This window comes from Staurois parvus, unplaced genomic scaffold, assembly GCF_062004578.1.
Source record: "Staurois parvus isolate SC_StPar_1 unplaced genomic scaffold, SC_StPar_1.0 ptg000715l, whole genome shotgun sequence".
Lineage (NCBI taxonomy): Eukaryota > Metazoa > Chordata > Amphibia > Anura > Ranidae > Staurois > Staurois parvus.
In genome coordinates, this window is record NW_028318511.1 from 4,882,587 (window position 1) to 4,902,089 (window position 19,503).

Consider the following 19,503-nt stretch of genomic DNA (forward strand, 5'->3'; position numbering starts at 1 on the left):
ACTCAGCGGCACTATGAGGGATACATCAGTATCTTAAAAGGGGCTGTAAACCTCAGACATGAAATCTGAACAAAGCACTCATTACTGTAGTTTTTACTTGCCTCTCTCCAAAGCACTAAGGGCTCATTCACACTTAACTTATTTCTAACTCTTGCCAAACGCCCCTATAGCATTTGACAGGCTTTAGGCAGGCGTTTGGGAAGTGTTTTTAATGCTCCTCAAAAGCTCCGCGTTTGATAGGTGTTTGCCAAGCGTTAAAACCGCACCGCAAACGCCTCGCAACTTCCTTGCAAACACCCCGCAACCGCCTGCCAGGCATTTGAGGAGCAGCATCATAGACTTGAATGGGAGGCTTCAACTCCTCCTTACATATCATGAGGCATCAGATTTGCTGCAACGCGATACTAATGCTTCTGTGTGAACAGTACTGTGTGCTGCTATGTGCAGAATTTTCATAAGCATATAAAATGCTTCCCAAACACCTATCTGACACCTGCTAACAAATCTAGTGTGAACGTAGCCTTAGCATCATTTCTCTTGACTGCTTATTTCTCTTTCATCAGCATGAAACAATTCTGACAAGTTTTTCTGATGCCACTGCTGGGACAAAGTTATCTAGTGCCCAGGGTGAAGATGTCAAACTTCGCCCCCCACATTATATGAGCATTTTTTATAAAAAATCCCGCCTCCCTCCTAAAAAAAAATCAAGCTCCACTCTATATGTTGATCCCCTAAGTATATATTCCCTTTTCAAGCCTAAATTCTCCCTAAATGAAAACTCCCCCGCCTGCCAGCACAAATATTTGACCCCCCATCATCACCTCAAATCCTCTCTCTCCCCAAATCTCTCTTCCTAACACATATCCCCCCCATTACCCATCCTAACAAATCCTCTACCCATCAAAATTGCCCTCTGATCACAAATCCCCTTGTATCCCCACCAGCATAAATCCCCCTAATCATCCCTACTAGCACAAACCTCCCCCCCCTAAAACCCCCTTCCTAACAACCCCCCCACCAAAAAAAACAATGGCCATTCCTAGCACAAAGCCTCTCTTAAATCCCCCCTCCCAACACAAATCCCCCCCAAATCCCTCCTCCTCGAATTTCAAGTCCTCGTCCCAAATTTCCCCCCATAGTACAGATCCCTTTCCACACATTTTCCTTCCTTGCACAACACCCCCCCCCCCCTCAAAAAAAAAATTAAAAAAATCTCCTCCCAGCACAAATCACCCAATCGTATTGGTAATGCTGTCTCAACTACAAAATCATAAAATAAAGCTACAGTAGATTGTTGTTTGTATAGAAATTCTGAAAAATTATTTGTCTGGGCATTTCATCTTCCCATCATTCAGTTGACTAATTTCATTCAAAGGCTTTTAGAATTTTGTCCAGACCTTCTAGACAAAATAAATAAATAAAGATTTAAAACAAAATGTCTTTGGTGTATGGCCAGGTTAAGGTCTCTGTGATTGACACATCCTTCCCTTCTCTGCCAAAATCAGCCTTCTCTGTCCATTTCAAGAAGCAGCATGGCTTCCTGTTATCTATACATACCTAAATATGTATATACAGGACACAGATCAACAACAAGCAGTAACATCGGTACTTTGAACTGTACATGATGTCAGGAGTACAACAGCCCCCTCACTTGCCCGCTGGTCCCTTCTCTTGTGAAAGTGTAGATGCGGTAAGCATACTGGTTTGTTTTCTGTTTGAAAGTTTATACATTGATCACTGCACACTGAGAAACCTTAAAGTATAGTAATTAAACCAATTTTGTTTATATGTTTCCTCAAAATTTCTACTTGCAGTACACATGCACAAAAATGCCTTGTACAGAAACCACTAATGGAAAGTGTATTGCTGTCTGAAGCACATTTCACTTTTTCAACAATCCTGAAAAGGCTGCAAAATCGGAACATACCTGTTGTTTGAGAAGTAGTAATGGTTGTTGGGGTCACTGTGGTGCTCGATAGGGTGGATGTGGATGTTGTACTTTCAGTTGTAGTAATTGTAGTTGTAGGCGTTGTAGTAGTGGTTGTAGGTGGTGTCGTTGTAGTAGTTGTAGGTGGTGTCGTTGTTGTAGTAGTAGTTGTCTCTGTTGTAGTGGTGGTTGGTGCTGTAGACATAGTTGTTGTTGTTGTTGTTGTTGTACTTTGAGTTGTAGTGGGAAGCGGGGTTGATTTACACCATTCAGGTATAGTAGGCATATTAGGTATGTCAGTTGAGCCAGGTAACACAACTTCGACACAGCAGTAGACTTTGATCTGATAATTGTAGCACACTGGCATGAATCCAGTCTGGTCTTTGTTGTTACACACAAGGCCCGTGGACACATCACAGGTCACTTTCTGCCCCACCTCTTCCAGTGGTATATCTGGGAATCTGTCTGCTCTGCAGGAAATATCCTCTGGATTCGTACACACTTCAAAACCGGCATTTCTGATGTTCTCATAAGTCTCATAATCCCCTCCATTTGGTTCATATTTCGGGTAACTCACATCAAACCACTCTGACCATGTGCAGTTGCTCTTAACTACAGTTACTTTTGCTGCAGTTGTCCAATAATCACAGTCTGAAACACAAATCATAATTATGTAATAACAGTTGTGTCTTTATATTACTGAACATTGTACATCATGTAGTTTCTGCATAAACTGGCCTAGATATTATAGAGATGAGGAGAAAGGTTGTTTATGAAACAGATCGGTCTTTCTTTGACTTACTCTGGACTCGCCTGTCCCTATACTCAGTAGATCCCATGTCATTTCTTTTTATTATTATTATACAGTATTTATAAAGCGCCAATAGTTCGCTCAGCGCTGTACATTACAAAGGGGGACAGAACATGTGACAGAACAATACCAATACAATGCAAAACATGAGGGGATCGAGGGCCCTGCTCTTTCAAGCTTTTACCTTCCTTCCACCCTTACCACACACCATAAATTCATACAAAAAGGAGAAAGGGTACATAACATTATCCACTCCAACTCTGCTACAAAGTTATTACCATAGACAAGTGTAGTCACAGTGATACTAGAACTACTGTATGTTTACTGAATCTGTTTTAAAGTTTCTTCCTGTATTGTATGCATTCTTTCCTCTGTTTTGACTCCTTGTACAGCCAATGATACGTAGTTTATATTATTATTATTATTATATATTGTAACTCTTTTTTTATTTCTTGAGATGAAGAATTTCCTTAAAAGATCCACAGTCTAACTACCAAAAGTGTTATGTTACCCTAATCTTTTCATCCAATTTCTAAATGATTACATTTGTTCTTGTGAAAACACATTCTAAGGCCTCATGCACACAAGATGCTTTATAAATGCTCCTCCTCTTGGCAGCACCGTTTTGGTAGAAAAAATGCCTGATGCTTGTCAAAGTTTCTAACGCTCTTATAAGCCTTTAGCCACATCTGCAGGCATCAAATGCTTGGGCGGTAATTCATTTAATTGGCCAGAATAATTTATTCTGGCTATTGATATTAATTAATGCTCAAGCGCTAAATGCATCTAGCGTTAACATGTGTTTAGGTACGTTTAAACGAACCACGTTTTCTGCCAAAATGCTGCTACTTCAGGACGCACTGGCCGGGGTTTTTTTTTTTAACTTCAGGTAAACACTACTACTACTAAAAGTTTCTAAAAGTCTATGTGTGCATGAACACATAGGATAACATGGGGGGGTGGGAGCATTTGGGAGAAGTAAAAAAAAAAGCCTTATGCCCCTAAAAGTGGCTGCAAACACAACCTGTGTGTATGAGGCCTAAAGGAAAATGTAAATGTTTGCATATAACCTTTCAATTCCTTATGGCATATCTTATCATAGACCATGATATTGAGTCTCTATGCTTCTAAATGCAATTCAGACAGATCAGGACTGGTGGGAGGGGCCAGCAGGATACTGTACATAGCTTACTGGAAACATCACAGAACTCTTGTCTCAATACTGCTTTTAAGAGCTTTCAGTACTGATGCAAGCAGTGTGCTGGCTCTTGGGAGGAGTCATGCAAATATTAAATAGCCTTGATGGGAGGATCTCAGTGTGGAGGAGTAAGCGTTCCTAGGCAGGCTGCATAAACATGCATACTACCCACTTGAAGCTGAGACTCAGTGATGAAAAGAACTGAAATCCTAATGAATGAAAGGGGCAGGTCAGAGAAAATAAGGCTGGGGAGGAAAAGACTAGGTCAGTGTTGGTCAATATTGTAAATATGGAGAGTCTCCAGTGTGACACTTGTGTCCAAAGGGCCACACATTGACATCTGTACTTAAGGACAGAGAGCACAAAATATGGACCTGCACAATTGTTTCAAGGCAGCACACCACAACACACAGATGGTGCACATCTTTGCACTGAGGTGCACTGCAATGTCCCGACACCTAATTCTGTGCTTTGCAGCAATGTTCAGTAAAATGCACAATATTAGCATGAATACTGCAACTTACTAGTCTGAAAAGACTCTAATACAGTGAGTAGTTTAGGCTGGCTTTACAAATGTTATTGTAGTAATGTGCATACCACAATGTAACATATGCGGGGGGCGTGTCCAAGATGGCGATCGGACAAGTCGCATAATCCACAGCTCCGACGGCCCGTTTCCTATCCACTGTCATCCCGGTGACAGCAGCACGAGGGAGCCATCCAAAGGTCCCGCCGTCCCTGCCGGGACACAGCAGAGGAGTTTCGGGCGCATTCGGCCCCCCTCCTTGGCAGTGGTCCGGTGAGGCCTAGGGCAGCCTGGTGAGGCCTCGTGATCACCAGGTTCATGCCCAGCCAGGTGCCGGGTGAGTGCAGCACACAGAGTGAGGGGGGATTGATGTCCATTGCCCCCCCCACCCGGATCATTAAGCAGCCTTCTCCGGACCATCGGGGCTCCCCCCACCCGGACCCAGAGATCATCGGCCTATAATAAAGGCCTTGAGTGTCCCCTGCGGCAGTGAGCTGTGCTGCGACCCCCTACTAGGCCTGCAGGCACTGAAACTCCTGCAGGCAATCACCAGGGGAATACAGAGACACTCCCTGCATCCCCCCCCCCCCCAGGGATATGAACCCAGCATTTTGGGGAATCCACAGAGCCACAACCCCTGTACCTGCCTATCCTCCCAAACAGTCTGAGGCCTACAGTGAAATCCCTGGCCTGGAGATTTTTCTCTTTTTTTATACAAGTTTATATGTACTGGGGGGCCCAGCTTGAGCCCAGAGAAAATGGCAGTATAATACCTTGAGCCTTGACACACGGAGGTGGGAATATGCAACCATAACAAAGAGAGTCGCCGCTGACATGGGGAAAGCAGATAGGAGACCTGCCACCCCTCGCTCAAGATCCCCTCGCCGTCCAGGTGGTCCTGCCAATCGCAGCATTCCGGAGCTATTCCGGACTCAGACCCCAGAACACACTGAAGCATCCTCCCACGCGTCTCCCCTACATTCGCCTAATAGGGAGACTCCTTCACAGACCAGGAGTTCATCCGCAGCTACCACAACCTGCCATTCTGAAACCTCCCCTCTCACCATAGGGGATTTGAAAGTGTTTGCATCAGATATTAAAGGGACTCTCTCTTCGGCCATAGCTGAGTTACATATCGATATGCAGGCAGTGGCTGACAGGCTTGACGCAGTAGAGGATAAAGTTATCACGCAAGATCTTGCCATCCATGATATGCGCAAGTTGGTTGATACATACACTATGCACCTAAGAGAGCTTGATCGTCACATCGAATACCTGGACAACAAGGGAAGACAACATAATTTAAGGGTACGTGGTGTTCCTGAGGCAATTGAGTCTGGCCAACTTTTTCAAACGCTCTTAACAATCTTTAATGATCTTTTGGAAAGACCACAGGAATCTCCATTTGAGATCGAACGCCTTCATAGGTCTCTGCGTCCTAGAAGCAGAGACACTAACCCCTCGAGAGATATAGTTTGCTGTCTAGTCGACTTCCGACTTAAGGAAGAAATACTACGTAGAGCTCTAGATAAAAACCGTGTGCTGTATCATGGAACAAAAATCAAATTATTTCAAGATCTTTCCCACCTCACCTTGCAACGCAGGAAAGACCTACGCCTTTTACTAGATCTACTTTGCTCCAGGGGTATTGCCTACCGTTGGAAGTTCCTGTTTGGTCTTTCAGCAACACACATAGGGAGATCAGCTCTCATGAGATTCCCAGAAGATCTCGCACCATTTTGCGAAGCCTTGAATATCCCAATACTGGACATACCCAACTTGTCCGGTGAATCTTGTCTTCAGTCTCAGACGGATGAAGACCCCCATGGAGGCGCAATCCGCTAGACACCCTGGGGGAGAAAGACGACGAAGAACATCACTCCGCACCTCAACCTCCCCTGTACGAAGAAGGCTCATTACTGGGGACAGTCTACCAGTATCACCAGCTCATCGCAAGGCACGTCACGAATGACACTTCTCCATTCCACCATATCCCTGCACCCGTGCATCAACATTCCCCCACTCTGAGGCTTTTCTCCAGTCTGATCGAATATGCTACGTACTTTTCCTCTAATCCACGGTCCCACTCCACCGTTCATTGAAAACCCCCTGCACTCCTTGGAATTAGACGTTAGGGTATGTGTATCACATCAGAATGTCATACCTCCATTGTATACTATCTATCAGTTATTTATGTCCACATATTTTGAATGGAATTACTGAGATCATATTCGCTCTTGCTCTCTGTGGGCTGTGTGGTGATGATGCCAATGGAGCCGCGGTTCACACTCCTGCTGGCCCTGGAGTTTACTTGTTTGGTCTACTGCATCATGCTGCTGGCCCTGATGGAAACCGGAGTGTAGATCTATTTGGGATCCAGAGACACAGTCTAATCATTTCTTTAGACATATGCCTGAGTCGCTGAATCCCAACGCGTTTTGAAAGTGATGTCCTTGGATAAGAAATCTTTTACAACTGTGATCTTTGTGTCTTTAATACTACGGTTTATCAAGGCCAGCCGGTCTTATCTGGTGGAAACAGATTTTATAGTCCCTGAGATACCTCAGAAAGAGTCTTTACACTCTTATTTCATTTCTACATTGCGGCCCTGTGGTACTGTTAGTATGCGACCATGCCATACCTGGTTGTATAACTTACCCATAGTGTCTCCTTGAGCTTTATACATACATATGGGCCCATAGGAATCTTTCCCAGCTTAGCCTGCTTTCCTCCATGTTCATGCCTGCACCTTGATTTATATATGAATATTTGGGTCAATCTAGGCACTATACCAATATTTTGGTCCCGCTACTCCTCCATCCTCTATTCATTATTTCCCTCCCACGTAGTACTCTGACTACCCTAACATGCTTCCCAGTATCTAATGTGAGTACCTCGGAAACTCAGGGTTTTTTTTACAAAAAACTATTTTTTCCTTCAGACACATACCTCCTAACTACCCTTGGACAAGGTGGTAAAAGAATGGGGCTTCTCTACTTGTTATTCACACTTCTGGTTCATTTAATAGTTGGGTTAGTTTTTGATCTATATATTTAGTTGATATAATCCATGCTCTCAAAAGACCACAGTTTCTCGATGCCTCCCCTTTACCGGTTTACCACAGTCTCGTCTGCTCTGTGGTTGATCCGCATCCGTAATAGTGGCCTGTTGTACAGCATAAAGCGCCTCGGTTGGGGCCAATATTTATATTATTTCAGGGATACGGTTTAACCGGATGGATGGCCTGTGGCCTACATTCCGGAATATTCATATGTTATATTATTGATATTGCCTGACAATGTTTCGTATAAAGTTGGTATCTTCAATCGGAACTGATACAGTTTATGGAGACCTTTTCGCATTGGCCTGCTTGTTTGCACTGTACGGTTCAATGTCATCTGCAGAAAGAGATTAATTACTGAATGTACACCGTTTAATTTGTGATAATATAATATTTCAGAGGCAGGGGCAGACTGACCATTTGGAAACTCAGGCACTGCCCGAGGGCCCGGGGTCAGTAGGGGGCCCCATGAGATGCCCCTGGTACCTTTTTCATAGGCTTTTTTGAGTTTGGGCAAGGACACAGGGGCCCCATGATCCCCTATTGCCCGGGGGCCCCATGAGTTGTCAGTCCGCCCCTGTTTAGAGGTATAAATATGCCACACTCTGCTGAATAGCACTATCTCAATTTCTGTCCAAGACAGTATTATGTACAATCAGACACATAGGATTCTTCCTTTAGAATTTACCACCTTCACAACTATTAGTGTACATTCCCATATATGAGCTTTCCTAATGGTGCACCTGAGTATCCACACTACTATAGCTACCACATCTTTGCACATATTATCTTCTACCTACATCCCCCCGATACGAATCGATTACCTCTCTGTACAAATTTAGCTACCTCCCACCTATGTCCGTGTGTCATGGCTACCTTCTGTTGGATTCCTTCTCCTACACACTCCTCATTCGCGAGATAAAAACTACGGCCGCCTCTGGGTCCGACACTTCTCCGATTTAAATTCTATATTCCCGTACAATGCATTAGTATATAACCATTACATAAGAGTTTTACCACGAGATGGAGTAGCTGGACTACTCCGTCCCTGGAGTTTAGTGTGTGAGGGAAGTTTTAGGAACACATACCAACACATTTAGATGGGTTTATATTGTACACACCTAACACTTCTCTTCTTCATTGTTTTTTCCTAACCTTTTGACTCTTCTTCTCTATATTTTTCACTTCTATTTTTACGTTTCCATACCCCCCCCCCCCACTTGTGTGCCCCCCCCCCCTTTTTTTTTTTCCTCTCTACCCATTTGTTGTCACTATAGACCTTAAGCAACTTTTTTTCTAGTATACAAAACAATGGCTACCAAACACGCATTTAGGTGAACATACCGCACACTTTCTGTGGCCTCTCTTAATGCAAGAGGCCTAAATATACCTGAGAAACGCTCACAACTCCTAACTTACATGAAAAGCCTTCGAGCAGATGTGCTTTTTATCCAAGAAACTAATTTTCATGCTGATCACATCCCTAGACTCTCCAATGCTAATTACCAACAGCATATCACTCAGTTAACACCGAGGTAAAAGCAAAAGGTGTGTCCATTTTACTCTCCAAAACGCTCCCGCTTACAATCACTGAATCTCTCAAGGATCCGGAGGGAAGGTTCCTCTTCCTTAAAGGCACCCTTTATAACAAACCGCTTACTTTAGCCAACATTTACAGCCCCAATACAGCACAAGTGAGCTTTTTCCGTAACATCTCCAAAATACTTGCTACATTTCAATCGGGTATTTTGATTCTTGGGGGCGATTTTAATGTAGCACTGAACCCATTAGAAGACACTTCAACGGGTTTTTCATCCAAACCTTTCAAAGCACTTAAACAGATTCAAATTGAACTGAACAGCCTTCTCCTCCATGATACATGGCGTACCCTTCACCCCTCTGACAAAGACTACACTTTTTTATCAAACCATATTGACTGTGCTTATAACCACTGTGCAAATCAAATTATAAACTATTCAATAACCCGCATATTAATATAATATAAGGGAAAAAAAAGTCCTCTTTAAATTCAGAAGCTCCAACTCCAGTATCTGGCTGCAGTTGATCTATATCTATATATGCGCTCCCCTTAGGTATAGCCTAAATGATATTAGGCTAAAACAGCTTTTTGTCCTAATTGGACATATGTAAATCACTTCTCCTGTATGCGATATTCTTTCCAAATGCTGTATGGATAGCTGTAGTTTGGTAATATTCCACCTGGGGTCTCTAGGCACTATGCAGGGGTGGCCAACCTGCGGCTCTCCAGCTGCTGCAGGACTACAAGTTCCATCATGCCTCTGCAAGTCTGTAACTTCCCATCTTTGCAATGCCTCATGGGAAATGTAGTTCCACAACAGCTGGAGAGCCACAGGTTAGCCACCCCTGCACTATGGTTTCTCTTTTTTTATGATACCGTTAATGTGGCACACTGGAGAGAGGATTTTAAAGGAAGGAGGAGACCCCTGGAGGGGAAAAGGGAGATATTCATCCATCCATACCCTATACAGGGATCATTCTACTGGAGAGACCCCAGGTGGAATATTATATACTGTATAGATCAATTGCAGCCAGATACTGGAGTTGGAGCTTCTGAATTTAAAGAGGACTTTTTTTTCCTTATATTATATTGATATGCGGGTTATTGATATGCGGGTTATTGAATAGTTTATAATTTGATTTGCACAGTGGTTATGAGCACAGTCAATATGGTTTGGTAATTTTATTCACAATTTATAATTTATTATAATATATTGTATTCACAGTAATAACGCATCTGTTTTCAGGTGCATATTGAGCATATAATCAGGGAGTGTGGCACTATTTGTATAATTTATCTACTTGCACACAGGTGTGACTATTTTTAAGTAACCTACACTTTCCAGATACGGAAACACATGGCGTACACGCCTTCCGATGTTATTCTTACCCTACACCCCACGGTCCCTTTCCTTGAGAACTCCCTACTCATTGGATCATTGTTCATTATACTTATTTTATCTTACCTAATATAATCATTATATCTGCTGGTATGTAATATTCATTTGCTATATTGTGCTATTTTGCCTTGAGATGTATCACACTTTAAACCTACAACATATGACCCGTCTGCAATACGGGAGGATATGTACTATGTCTATGCGTGGACTGTGAACCGTATCTGTAAATGTCTTGATATGCATTTCCTCTTTCAATAAAATACTTTTTGGAAAAAAAAAACATATGCATTTAAAAAAAAGGTTAGCTTCTCCCCTTTCAAGACTAAATGCTGGACCACCATGACAGACATAGCTCCAGTGCTTTCTGGCAGTGTCAGAGCTCACTGCTAAGTCCTGCCCCCACACACTCCTGCTGGTCTACCAGTATGATTGGAAGTCACAATGGCCAATAAGAATGTGCAAAAATTAGGAAGCGGCAACATTTTGGAACAGATTGAAAATTGGCTATAATGAAAAGATTTACGAGGCTGTTGAAGGTATAAGCAGGTACCTCTTGGTTTCTGAACTTCCTACCTGCCACAGCTTTCCCCCCTTCCCCTCAGACACAGAGGGCTTAAAGACAGATAGGTTTTTTTATTTTGCATGGGAATTTCCCCTTACCTTAGTGGATGAGTTGAAGCTCTGCTGACTTCCATCATGTAATCATGTGCAAGCAAAAATACTGTTGTTTTTTTCCTTACACGTGATTGAGTTTTCTGTGCAAAGTGAATTTTCACCACATTCACTATTTGCATAAAAGAAGCCAAAACAATATAAAACTGCACTCATTTATTTTTTAGGGGAAAAAAACTTTTTTTCTTAATGTACAAAGCCAGCCATACATATATATTGTACTCACTCCCGCAGACCCAGTGGACATCAGGGAGGTAGAGTGTAAATCCTTCTATCCCCACATATCATCTTTCAGGTACTTCACTCTCCTCCCTCCCTGTCTCTCTCCTCATTTGAGGCACATTGCATTTGTCTATTTTCTCCAGTTTAAGAATTGCTGTGATCCACTGGCCCCTTGGACCAGTATCAACCTTCCTTGATAACTTCTCTGCCTGGTTGCCATACTTTCTCTCTTCTGAAATTCCCACGATCATTCCTGGAGACTCCAACATCCCTATTAATGCTAACACTCTTGCTACATCTATATTCCCCAGTGTAACCTTCTTTTTCGACCTGAAACAGTGGATACATGCTTCTACTAACTCTGATGGCAACACCCTTGACCTTGTTTTCTTCTGCCAATGCACTCCCTGCAACCTCACCAACAATGCTTTCCCTCACTCTGATCACTACCTTATTAGCTTCTCTCTCTTTCTGTCTTCTACCTACTCTCCCTCCAACCACCTAGCAGTTACTCACAGAAACCTCTACCACCATAACCTTTCTCTTCTCTACTCTGCTAATGGCCAACTCTATGACAAAATCTCGCCCCTGTTCTGCCCCAACCTACCCCTCCTGTCTACAATAGTTCACTGTCCTCCGCCCTAGACAAAATTGCCCCCCTCACTACACACAGAATCATGTCCCAACCCCTACAACCTTGGCAAACAGATAACACCAGAAGTCTTAAAAATTTAGCCATGCTCTTGAATGCCTGTGGTGCAATTTATTTCTCAAAAATTTCAACCAATATAGATCTGCCCTTCAAAAATACTATTCCTGCCTTCACACTGTCAAGCAGACCTATTTTATCACTCTCATTAACATGTTCTCATCCAGTCCCCATCAACTTTTCTCTACCTTCAACTCTCTACTCTGTCCTCCACTGCCTCCACCCACTACCTCAATCACTGCCCGGGAGATTGCCAATCACTTCAAAAATAAGATTGATATAATTTGTGATGAGATTTCCACTGTACAGATATCACCCCTACTTATCATTCCATGTCTACAGGTACACTCATTGCTTCCCTCATTCAACCACGCTACTATAGACATAATTGCTAAACTTTTTTTCTAATGCCCACTTAACCACTTGCTCCCTGGACCCTGTTCTCTCACAAATGTTATGATCACCATCTGGCTCTATCCTACAGTCACTAGCTCACATCTTCAATCTCTCCCTCTCTTCTGGCATCTTCCCCAAGTCTTTAAAACATGCACTAGTCACCCCCATACTTAAAAAGCCCTCACTGGACCCCATCTATGCCCCTTCAGAATAGCTTTAAGAAGCGGCATGGCTTCCTATTGTCTATACATACCTAAATATGTACATACAGGACACAGATCAACAACAAGCAGTAACGTTGGTAGTTTGAATTGTACATGATGTCAGGAGGAAAACATGGAGTACAACAGCCCCCATACTTCCCCACTGGTTACTTCTCTTGTGAAAGTGTAGATGCGGTAAGCATACTGTAATTTTTGCTGTTTGAAAGTTTATACATTGATCACTGCAGACTGAGAAACCTTAAAGTATAGTAGTTAAACCATTATATCTATATGTTTCCTCAAAATTTCTACTTGCAGTACACATACACAAAAATGTTTTGTACAGAAACCACTAATGGAAAGTGTATTGCTGTTTGAGCCACATTTCACTTTTTCAAAAATCCTGAAAAGGCTGCAAAATCGGAACTTACCTGTTGTTTGAGAAGTAGTAACGGTTGTTGGGGTCACTGTGGTGCTTGATAGGGTGGATGTGGATGTTGTACTTTCAGTTGTAGTAATCGTAGTTGTAGGCGTTGTAGTAGTGGTTGTAGGTGGTGTAGTAGTTGTAGGTGGTGTTGTTGTAGTAGTTGTAGGTGGTGTAGTTGTTATAGTAGTAGTTGTAGGTGTTGTAGTAGTAGTAGTTGTAGGTGGTGTCGTTGTTGTAGTAGTTGTCTCTGTTGCAGTGGTGGTTGGTGCTGTAGACACAGTTGTTGTTGTTGTTGTTGTTGCTGTTGTTGTACTTTGAGTTGTAGTGGGTAGCGGGGTTGATTTACACCATTCAGGTATAGTAGGCATATTAGGTATGTCAGTTGAGCCAGGTAACACAACTTCGACACAGCAGTAGACTTTGATCTGATAATTGTAGCACACTGGCATGAATCCAGTCTGGTCTTTATTGTTACACACAAGGCCCGTGGATACATCACAGGTCACTTTCTGCCCCACCTCTTCCAGTGGTATATCTGGGAATCTGTCTGCTCTGCAGGAAATATCCTCTGGATTCGTACACACTTCAAAACCAGCATTTCTGATGTTCTCATAAGTCTCATAATCCCCTCCATTTGGTTCATATTTCGGGTAACTCACATCAAACCACTCTGACCATGTGCAGTTGCTCTTAACTACAGTTACTCTTGCTGCAGTTGTCCAATAATCACAGTCTGAAACACAAATCATAATTATGTAATAACAGTTGTGCCTTTATATTACTGAACATTGTACATCATGTAGTTTCTGCATAAACTGGCCTAGATATTATAGAGATGAGGAGAAAGGTTGTTTATAAAACAGATCGGTCTTTCTTTGACTTACTCTGGACTCACCTGTCCCTATACTCAGTAGATCCCATGTAATTTTTTTTACCTTCCTTCCACTCTTACCACACACCATAAATTCATACAAAAGGGAGAAAGGATTAACATGCTATCTACTCCAACTCTGCTACCAAGTTATCGCCATAGACAAGTATAGTCACAGTGATTCTAGAACTATGTTTACTGGATCTGTTTTAAGGTTTCTTCCTGTATTGTATGCATTCTTTCCTCTGTTTTGACTCCTTGTACAGCCAGTGATATGTAGTTCGTATATTGTAACTCATTTTCTATTTTACAAGATGAAGAATTTCTATAAATGGTGCAAAATCTAACTACCAAAAGTGTTATGTTACCCTAATCTTTTCATCCAATTTCTACATTATTGCAATTGTTCTTTTGAAAACACATTCTAAAAGAAATTGTAAATGTTTACATAAAACCTTTCCATCCTTTATGGCATACCTTACCTTAGACCCAGTTATTGAATCTCTACACCGGGCCTTCAGCACCTCCTGTCGCCGAGCCCTCTGCACCTCCTGACACCGGGTCTTCAGCTACTCCTGACGCTGGGCCCTCAACACCTCCTGTTGCCAGGCCCTCGACACCTTCTGACACCGGGCCCTCATCACCTCCCGAAGCCGAGCCCTCAACGCCTCCCGACGCCGGGCCTCCAGCACCCCCTGACACTGGGCCTACAACACCTCCAATCACCGCGTCCCACGGCTCGTCCAGCTGCCGCACCACTGTACCCACGGATGCCGTGCCACAACACCCACGGACGCCGGCCTACAGCACCCACAGACTCCAACCAGCCAGCTGCGGCCACAGCCGCCCACCAATCCCATTCCCCTCCTACGATTGGACACCGATGAACTCCGACATGGCATAACGGATCCTCCCCATCCTCACGTCCTGACTGAAACCTCCCTCCTCTCCGACCCGACCAGCACTCTGCTCACCCTAGCATGCCACCTGCACTCCTCCTCCTCGTTCTCCTCTCCTCCATTCCCAACTTTGCCTCTCTCCACCCCCCTACTCCCCCAAAACAGCTCTACATTGCACCCTCACTTCTTACTTCCCCCCTCTACGGCTCTCACCACCTCCTCCTGATACTCCACTCCCCCGCCGACCCACACGCCACCACCAACAGACCCACACGCTCCTGCACATCCCGTTCCCATGCCACCTTCCTCCTTCTCCTAACCGCCGGAGACATCTCCCCGAACCCTGGCCCCCCATCTCCCCACTCCCCCTCTCGGCACTCCCCTACGCCCGCCAGCCACCGCAACCCCCTCAACCTCGTGTCTGTCCCCCTCCTCCCCTCCTCTCTCGATTGCACTCCTGAACGCCCGCTCGGTTTGCAACAAGCTCACCGCCATCCACGACCTCTTTGTCTCCCACTCCCTCAACTTCCTAGCGGTCACTGAAACCTGAATCCAAGCCACTGACTCCACCTCCCCTGCAGCCCTCTCCTATGGAGGCCTCGTCAGGACCCACTCACCCAGACCGAGCGGCCGCAGAGGCGGTGGGGTCAGTATGCTCCTGCCACCGCTGAGCACCTTCCAGGTCCTTCCTAACCCCCCCTCCCTATCCTTCTCTTCCTTTTGAGGCCCACTGCATCCAGCTCTTCTCTCCCACCCCCCTGAGGATTGTGGTAATCTATCGGCCTCCTGGTTCCGCATCCCCCTTCCTTGACGACTTTGCCGCCTGGCTTCCCTTCTTCCTCTCCTCCAAGCTACCGACCATCCTCCTAGGTGACTTCAATATCCCCATCAACGCCAACAGCCCAGCTACTTCCCAACTCCTCCTCCTAACCTCCTCCTTCGCGCTCACACAGCACACACAGTCCTCCACCCACACCAATGGAAACACCCTGGACCTCGTTTTCTCCCACCTCTGCAGCCCCCACGACTTCACTAACACCCCCTTCCCCCTCTCTGACCACCACCTCATCACATTCTCCATCTCCCCCTCCCTTAACTCCCCCCCAAAGCGTCTAACCATCACCCGCAACCTCCGCAATCTGAACCCGACCCATCTCCACCCGGCAGCTGACCGTCTGTAGGCCAGTATCCTCCCTCTGTCATGCCCTGACCTGGCCACTACTGCGTACAACAACTCACTGCCGGCTGCCCTCGACTCCCTGGCACCCCTAACCACACGTAACATCAGACCCCAACAGCTTCAACCCTGGCAAAACGACCGTACAAAAAGTCTCAAACAAAGCAGACGCGCGCTGAGCGCTTATGACGCAAAACCAGATCCCATTGCGCATTCTCCCTCTACAAAGCCACCTTCGTCACCTACACCACCTCCCTCCACGCCACCAAGCAAGCCTATTTCGTAACCCTTATCAACACCCTCTCCACCTGTCCTCATCGGCTCTTCTCCACTTTCAAATCCCTGCTGTCCCCCCCCCCCCCCCACCTCCACTCAGCACCTCACTCACCGCCAACGAGATTGCCAATCATTTCCAAAACAAGATTGACGCAATCTGTAAGGACATTGTCAACTCACAATCTACCTCTCCACCCAGCCTCCCGCCCTCCTACAACCCCTCTACCCTCCCCTCCTCCAACCTCATAGCCGCACTACCCCCCGCTATGCCTAACCCCCCACACACTATCACCTCCCCTACACTCCACTCCTTCAGCCCAACTACCCCTGAGGAGGTCTTTAAGGTCTTCACTGAAGCCCGCCTCACCACCTGCCCCCCTGGACCCTATCCCCTAACAGCTCCTCCAGTCACCCTCCTCCATCATTCGCTCACCCACATCTTCAATCTCTCCCTCTCCACTGGCACTTTCCCCTCCCCCCAAAAGCACGCACACATCACCCCCATACTCAAAAAACCCTCCCTTGACCCCACTGACCTTAACAACCTTAGACCCATCTCCCTGCTGCCCTTCACTTCCAAGCTCCTTGAGTGCCTGGCCTACAATCGCCTAAGCGCCCACCTCACTGATAACAACCTCCTTGACCCTCTACAGTCTGGCTTCCGTCCCCTGCACTCCACCGAAACCGCCCTACTTAAAATCACCAACGATCTACTAACCGCTAAAGCTAATGGCCACTATTCTGTCCTCCTGCTTCTTGACCTCTCCGCGGCCTTCGACACTGTCGACCACCCTCTCCTCCTTACTAAACTTCACTCCCTTGGCATCAGGGACGCTGCTCTCTCTTGGTTCTCCTCCAACCTTTCCCAACGCTCCTTCAGCGTCACCTATAACACTGCCACCTCCCCCTCCCTCCCCCTCTCTGTCGGAGTCCCCCAAGGCTCTGTCCTTGGACCCTTCCTCTTCTCCATCTACACCTCCTCCCTTGGCAAACTAATACACTCCCACGGCTTCAATTACCACCTCTATGCCGACGACACACAAATTTACCTCTCCACCCCCTACCTCACCCCCTCACTCTCTGCCCGCATCGCCCACCTCCTGAATGACATATCAGACTGGATGTCGCTCCATTTCCTCAAACTTAACCTGTCCAAAACCGAGATCCTGGTCTCCCCCCCCCCCCCGCACCCTCCCCCCATCCTCTCCATCACTACTAACAACGCCACCATCACTCCCACTCCACATGCCAAAGTCCTGGGTGTCACCCTGGACTCACACCTCTCCTTCCTACCCCACGTCCAATTGCTATCAAGATCATGCAGGCTCCATCTCCGCAAAATCTCCAAGATACGTACATTCCTCACCCCAGACACTACTAAACAACTCGTACACTCCCTCATCATCTCACGCCTGGACTATTGCAACTCCCTTCTCACTGGCCTACCCAACCGAACGCTATCCCCACTCCAGTCGATCCTGAACTCAGCGGCGAGACTCATCCACCTCACCAACCGCTCCACATCTGCCACCCCCCTGTGCCAATCCCTTTACTGGCTCCCGATTGCCCAGCGCATCAAATTCGAACTGCTAACCCTGACCTACAAAGCCATTCACAACACCGCCCCAAACTACATAACCGACCTTATACCCAAATAGTACCCTACTTGTGCCCTTCGCTCCTCACAGGACCTCCTACTCTCTAGCTCCCTGGTCTCCTCCTCCCACGCCCGATTGCAGAATTTCTCCAGGACTTCCCCCATACTCTGGAATTCCCTACCCCAATCCATCAGACTGTCACCTACCCTCATCACCTTCAGGTGCACCCTGAAGACCCACCTCTTCAGGGAAGCCTACCCCACCCTCACCTAACAGCTGACCTCCTCCACTCCTTCCACCACTTCATTCCCCACAGCCATTTCCTCCTGTACCACTTTCCCCTCCCTCCTAGATTGTAAGCTCGAAAGAGCAGGGCCCTCGAACCCCTCGTGTATTGTATTGTTTCTGTCTTGTCTCATGTTCTGTCCCCCTTGCTATTGTACAGCGCTGAGCAAACCCTTTGGCGCTATATAAATACTGTATAATAATAATATTAATACCTTACTCTATGCAATGCAGACAGATCAGGACTGGTGGTAGGGTCAGCAGAATACTGTACATAGCTTACCGGAAACATCACAGCACTCTGTCTCAATACTCTTCTCAAGAGCCTTCAGCACTGATACAAGCAGTGTGCTGGCTCTTGGGAAGAGTTATGCAAATATCATGTCTTGATGGGTGGATCTCAGTGTGGAGTAAGTGTACCTAGGCAAGCTGCATAAACATGCAGACCGCCCTACTAATGCCCACTTGAAGCTGAGACTCAGTGATTAGAAGAACTGAAATCCTAATGAATGAAAGGGGCAGGTCAGGGGAAATAAGGCTGGGGAGGAAAAGACATTGTAAATATAGAGGGTCTCCATAGTGAATGGGTATTGTTTTGTAGTTTTATTTTAGAGGAACTTGGATAGGGTTAGGGGACTTTAGCAGGATATAACAAAACAAATCTATTCACAACTGAGGACACTGTTCTGTGAGAAAGCCTTCGGTTAAGTCTTTGCTGGGAGCAAATGGCAGACTTCTCCTGTATTGGCAGTGTAGTAGCAGTAGAAACTGAGCAAAGTCCTTTGCAGAAAGTGGCAGATGGACAGAGCTCTTTGGATTACTAGCCAGTGATCTCTTTAGCTGGACCCTTAGCTGACTACAGGACAGCAGATGGGGGGTAAACAGCACTAGTCCCTGAGATCCCACAGATGTCTGTACTCACAAGGCCTTTGATGAGCATCTGGCAGCCCCTTTCAGTGATACCAGACAGATCCTAAGTGGATTCCCCCTCAGTCAACTTTAGAAGAACCAGGGTCACTCTTTAGTTTCAGTTTCAGGCTCTCAGGTCTCCCACCTGAGGCCTCTTGGCAGCAGGTGCCAGGGGAGGTAAGTCTGCCTCTACTCTGGAGTGGTGCAATTTACTCTGCGAAGGATTGTGAGCTCATGTGATCGCAGAATATAAGTAACAGCTCCCAGCATGCATGCCCTGGGAGTTTTCTAGTCAGGCTTCAGGAGGTGTGTAAATAGCCTACACTTATAGCAAGGGCAATATTCAACTTTAGTCAGAGATGCACAATTCGTTTTTATCTACAGACACCCCTTATCT

General features: G+C 45.7%; 1 protein-coding gene across 1 annotated transcript in view; it reads right to left on the minus strand.

Moving 5' to 3' along the window:
• LOC149445623 (mucin-2-like) overlaps window positions 1-19,503 on the minus strand; it is a 166,342-nt gene that overhangs the window by 63,479 nt on the left and 83,360 nt on the right. Inside the window, exons 31-32 of the mRNA XM_089653541.1 lie at window positions 13,096-13,824; window positions 1,928-2,578 (exon numbers count right to left, since the gene is read on the minus strand). Of these exons, the coding sequence (XP_089509667.1) occupies window positions 1,928-2,578; window positions 13,096-13,824 (1,380 nt within the window). The remainder of the gene's footprint in view (window positions 1-1,927; window positions 2,579-13,095; window positions 13,825-19,503) is intronic.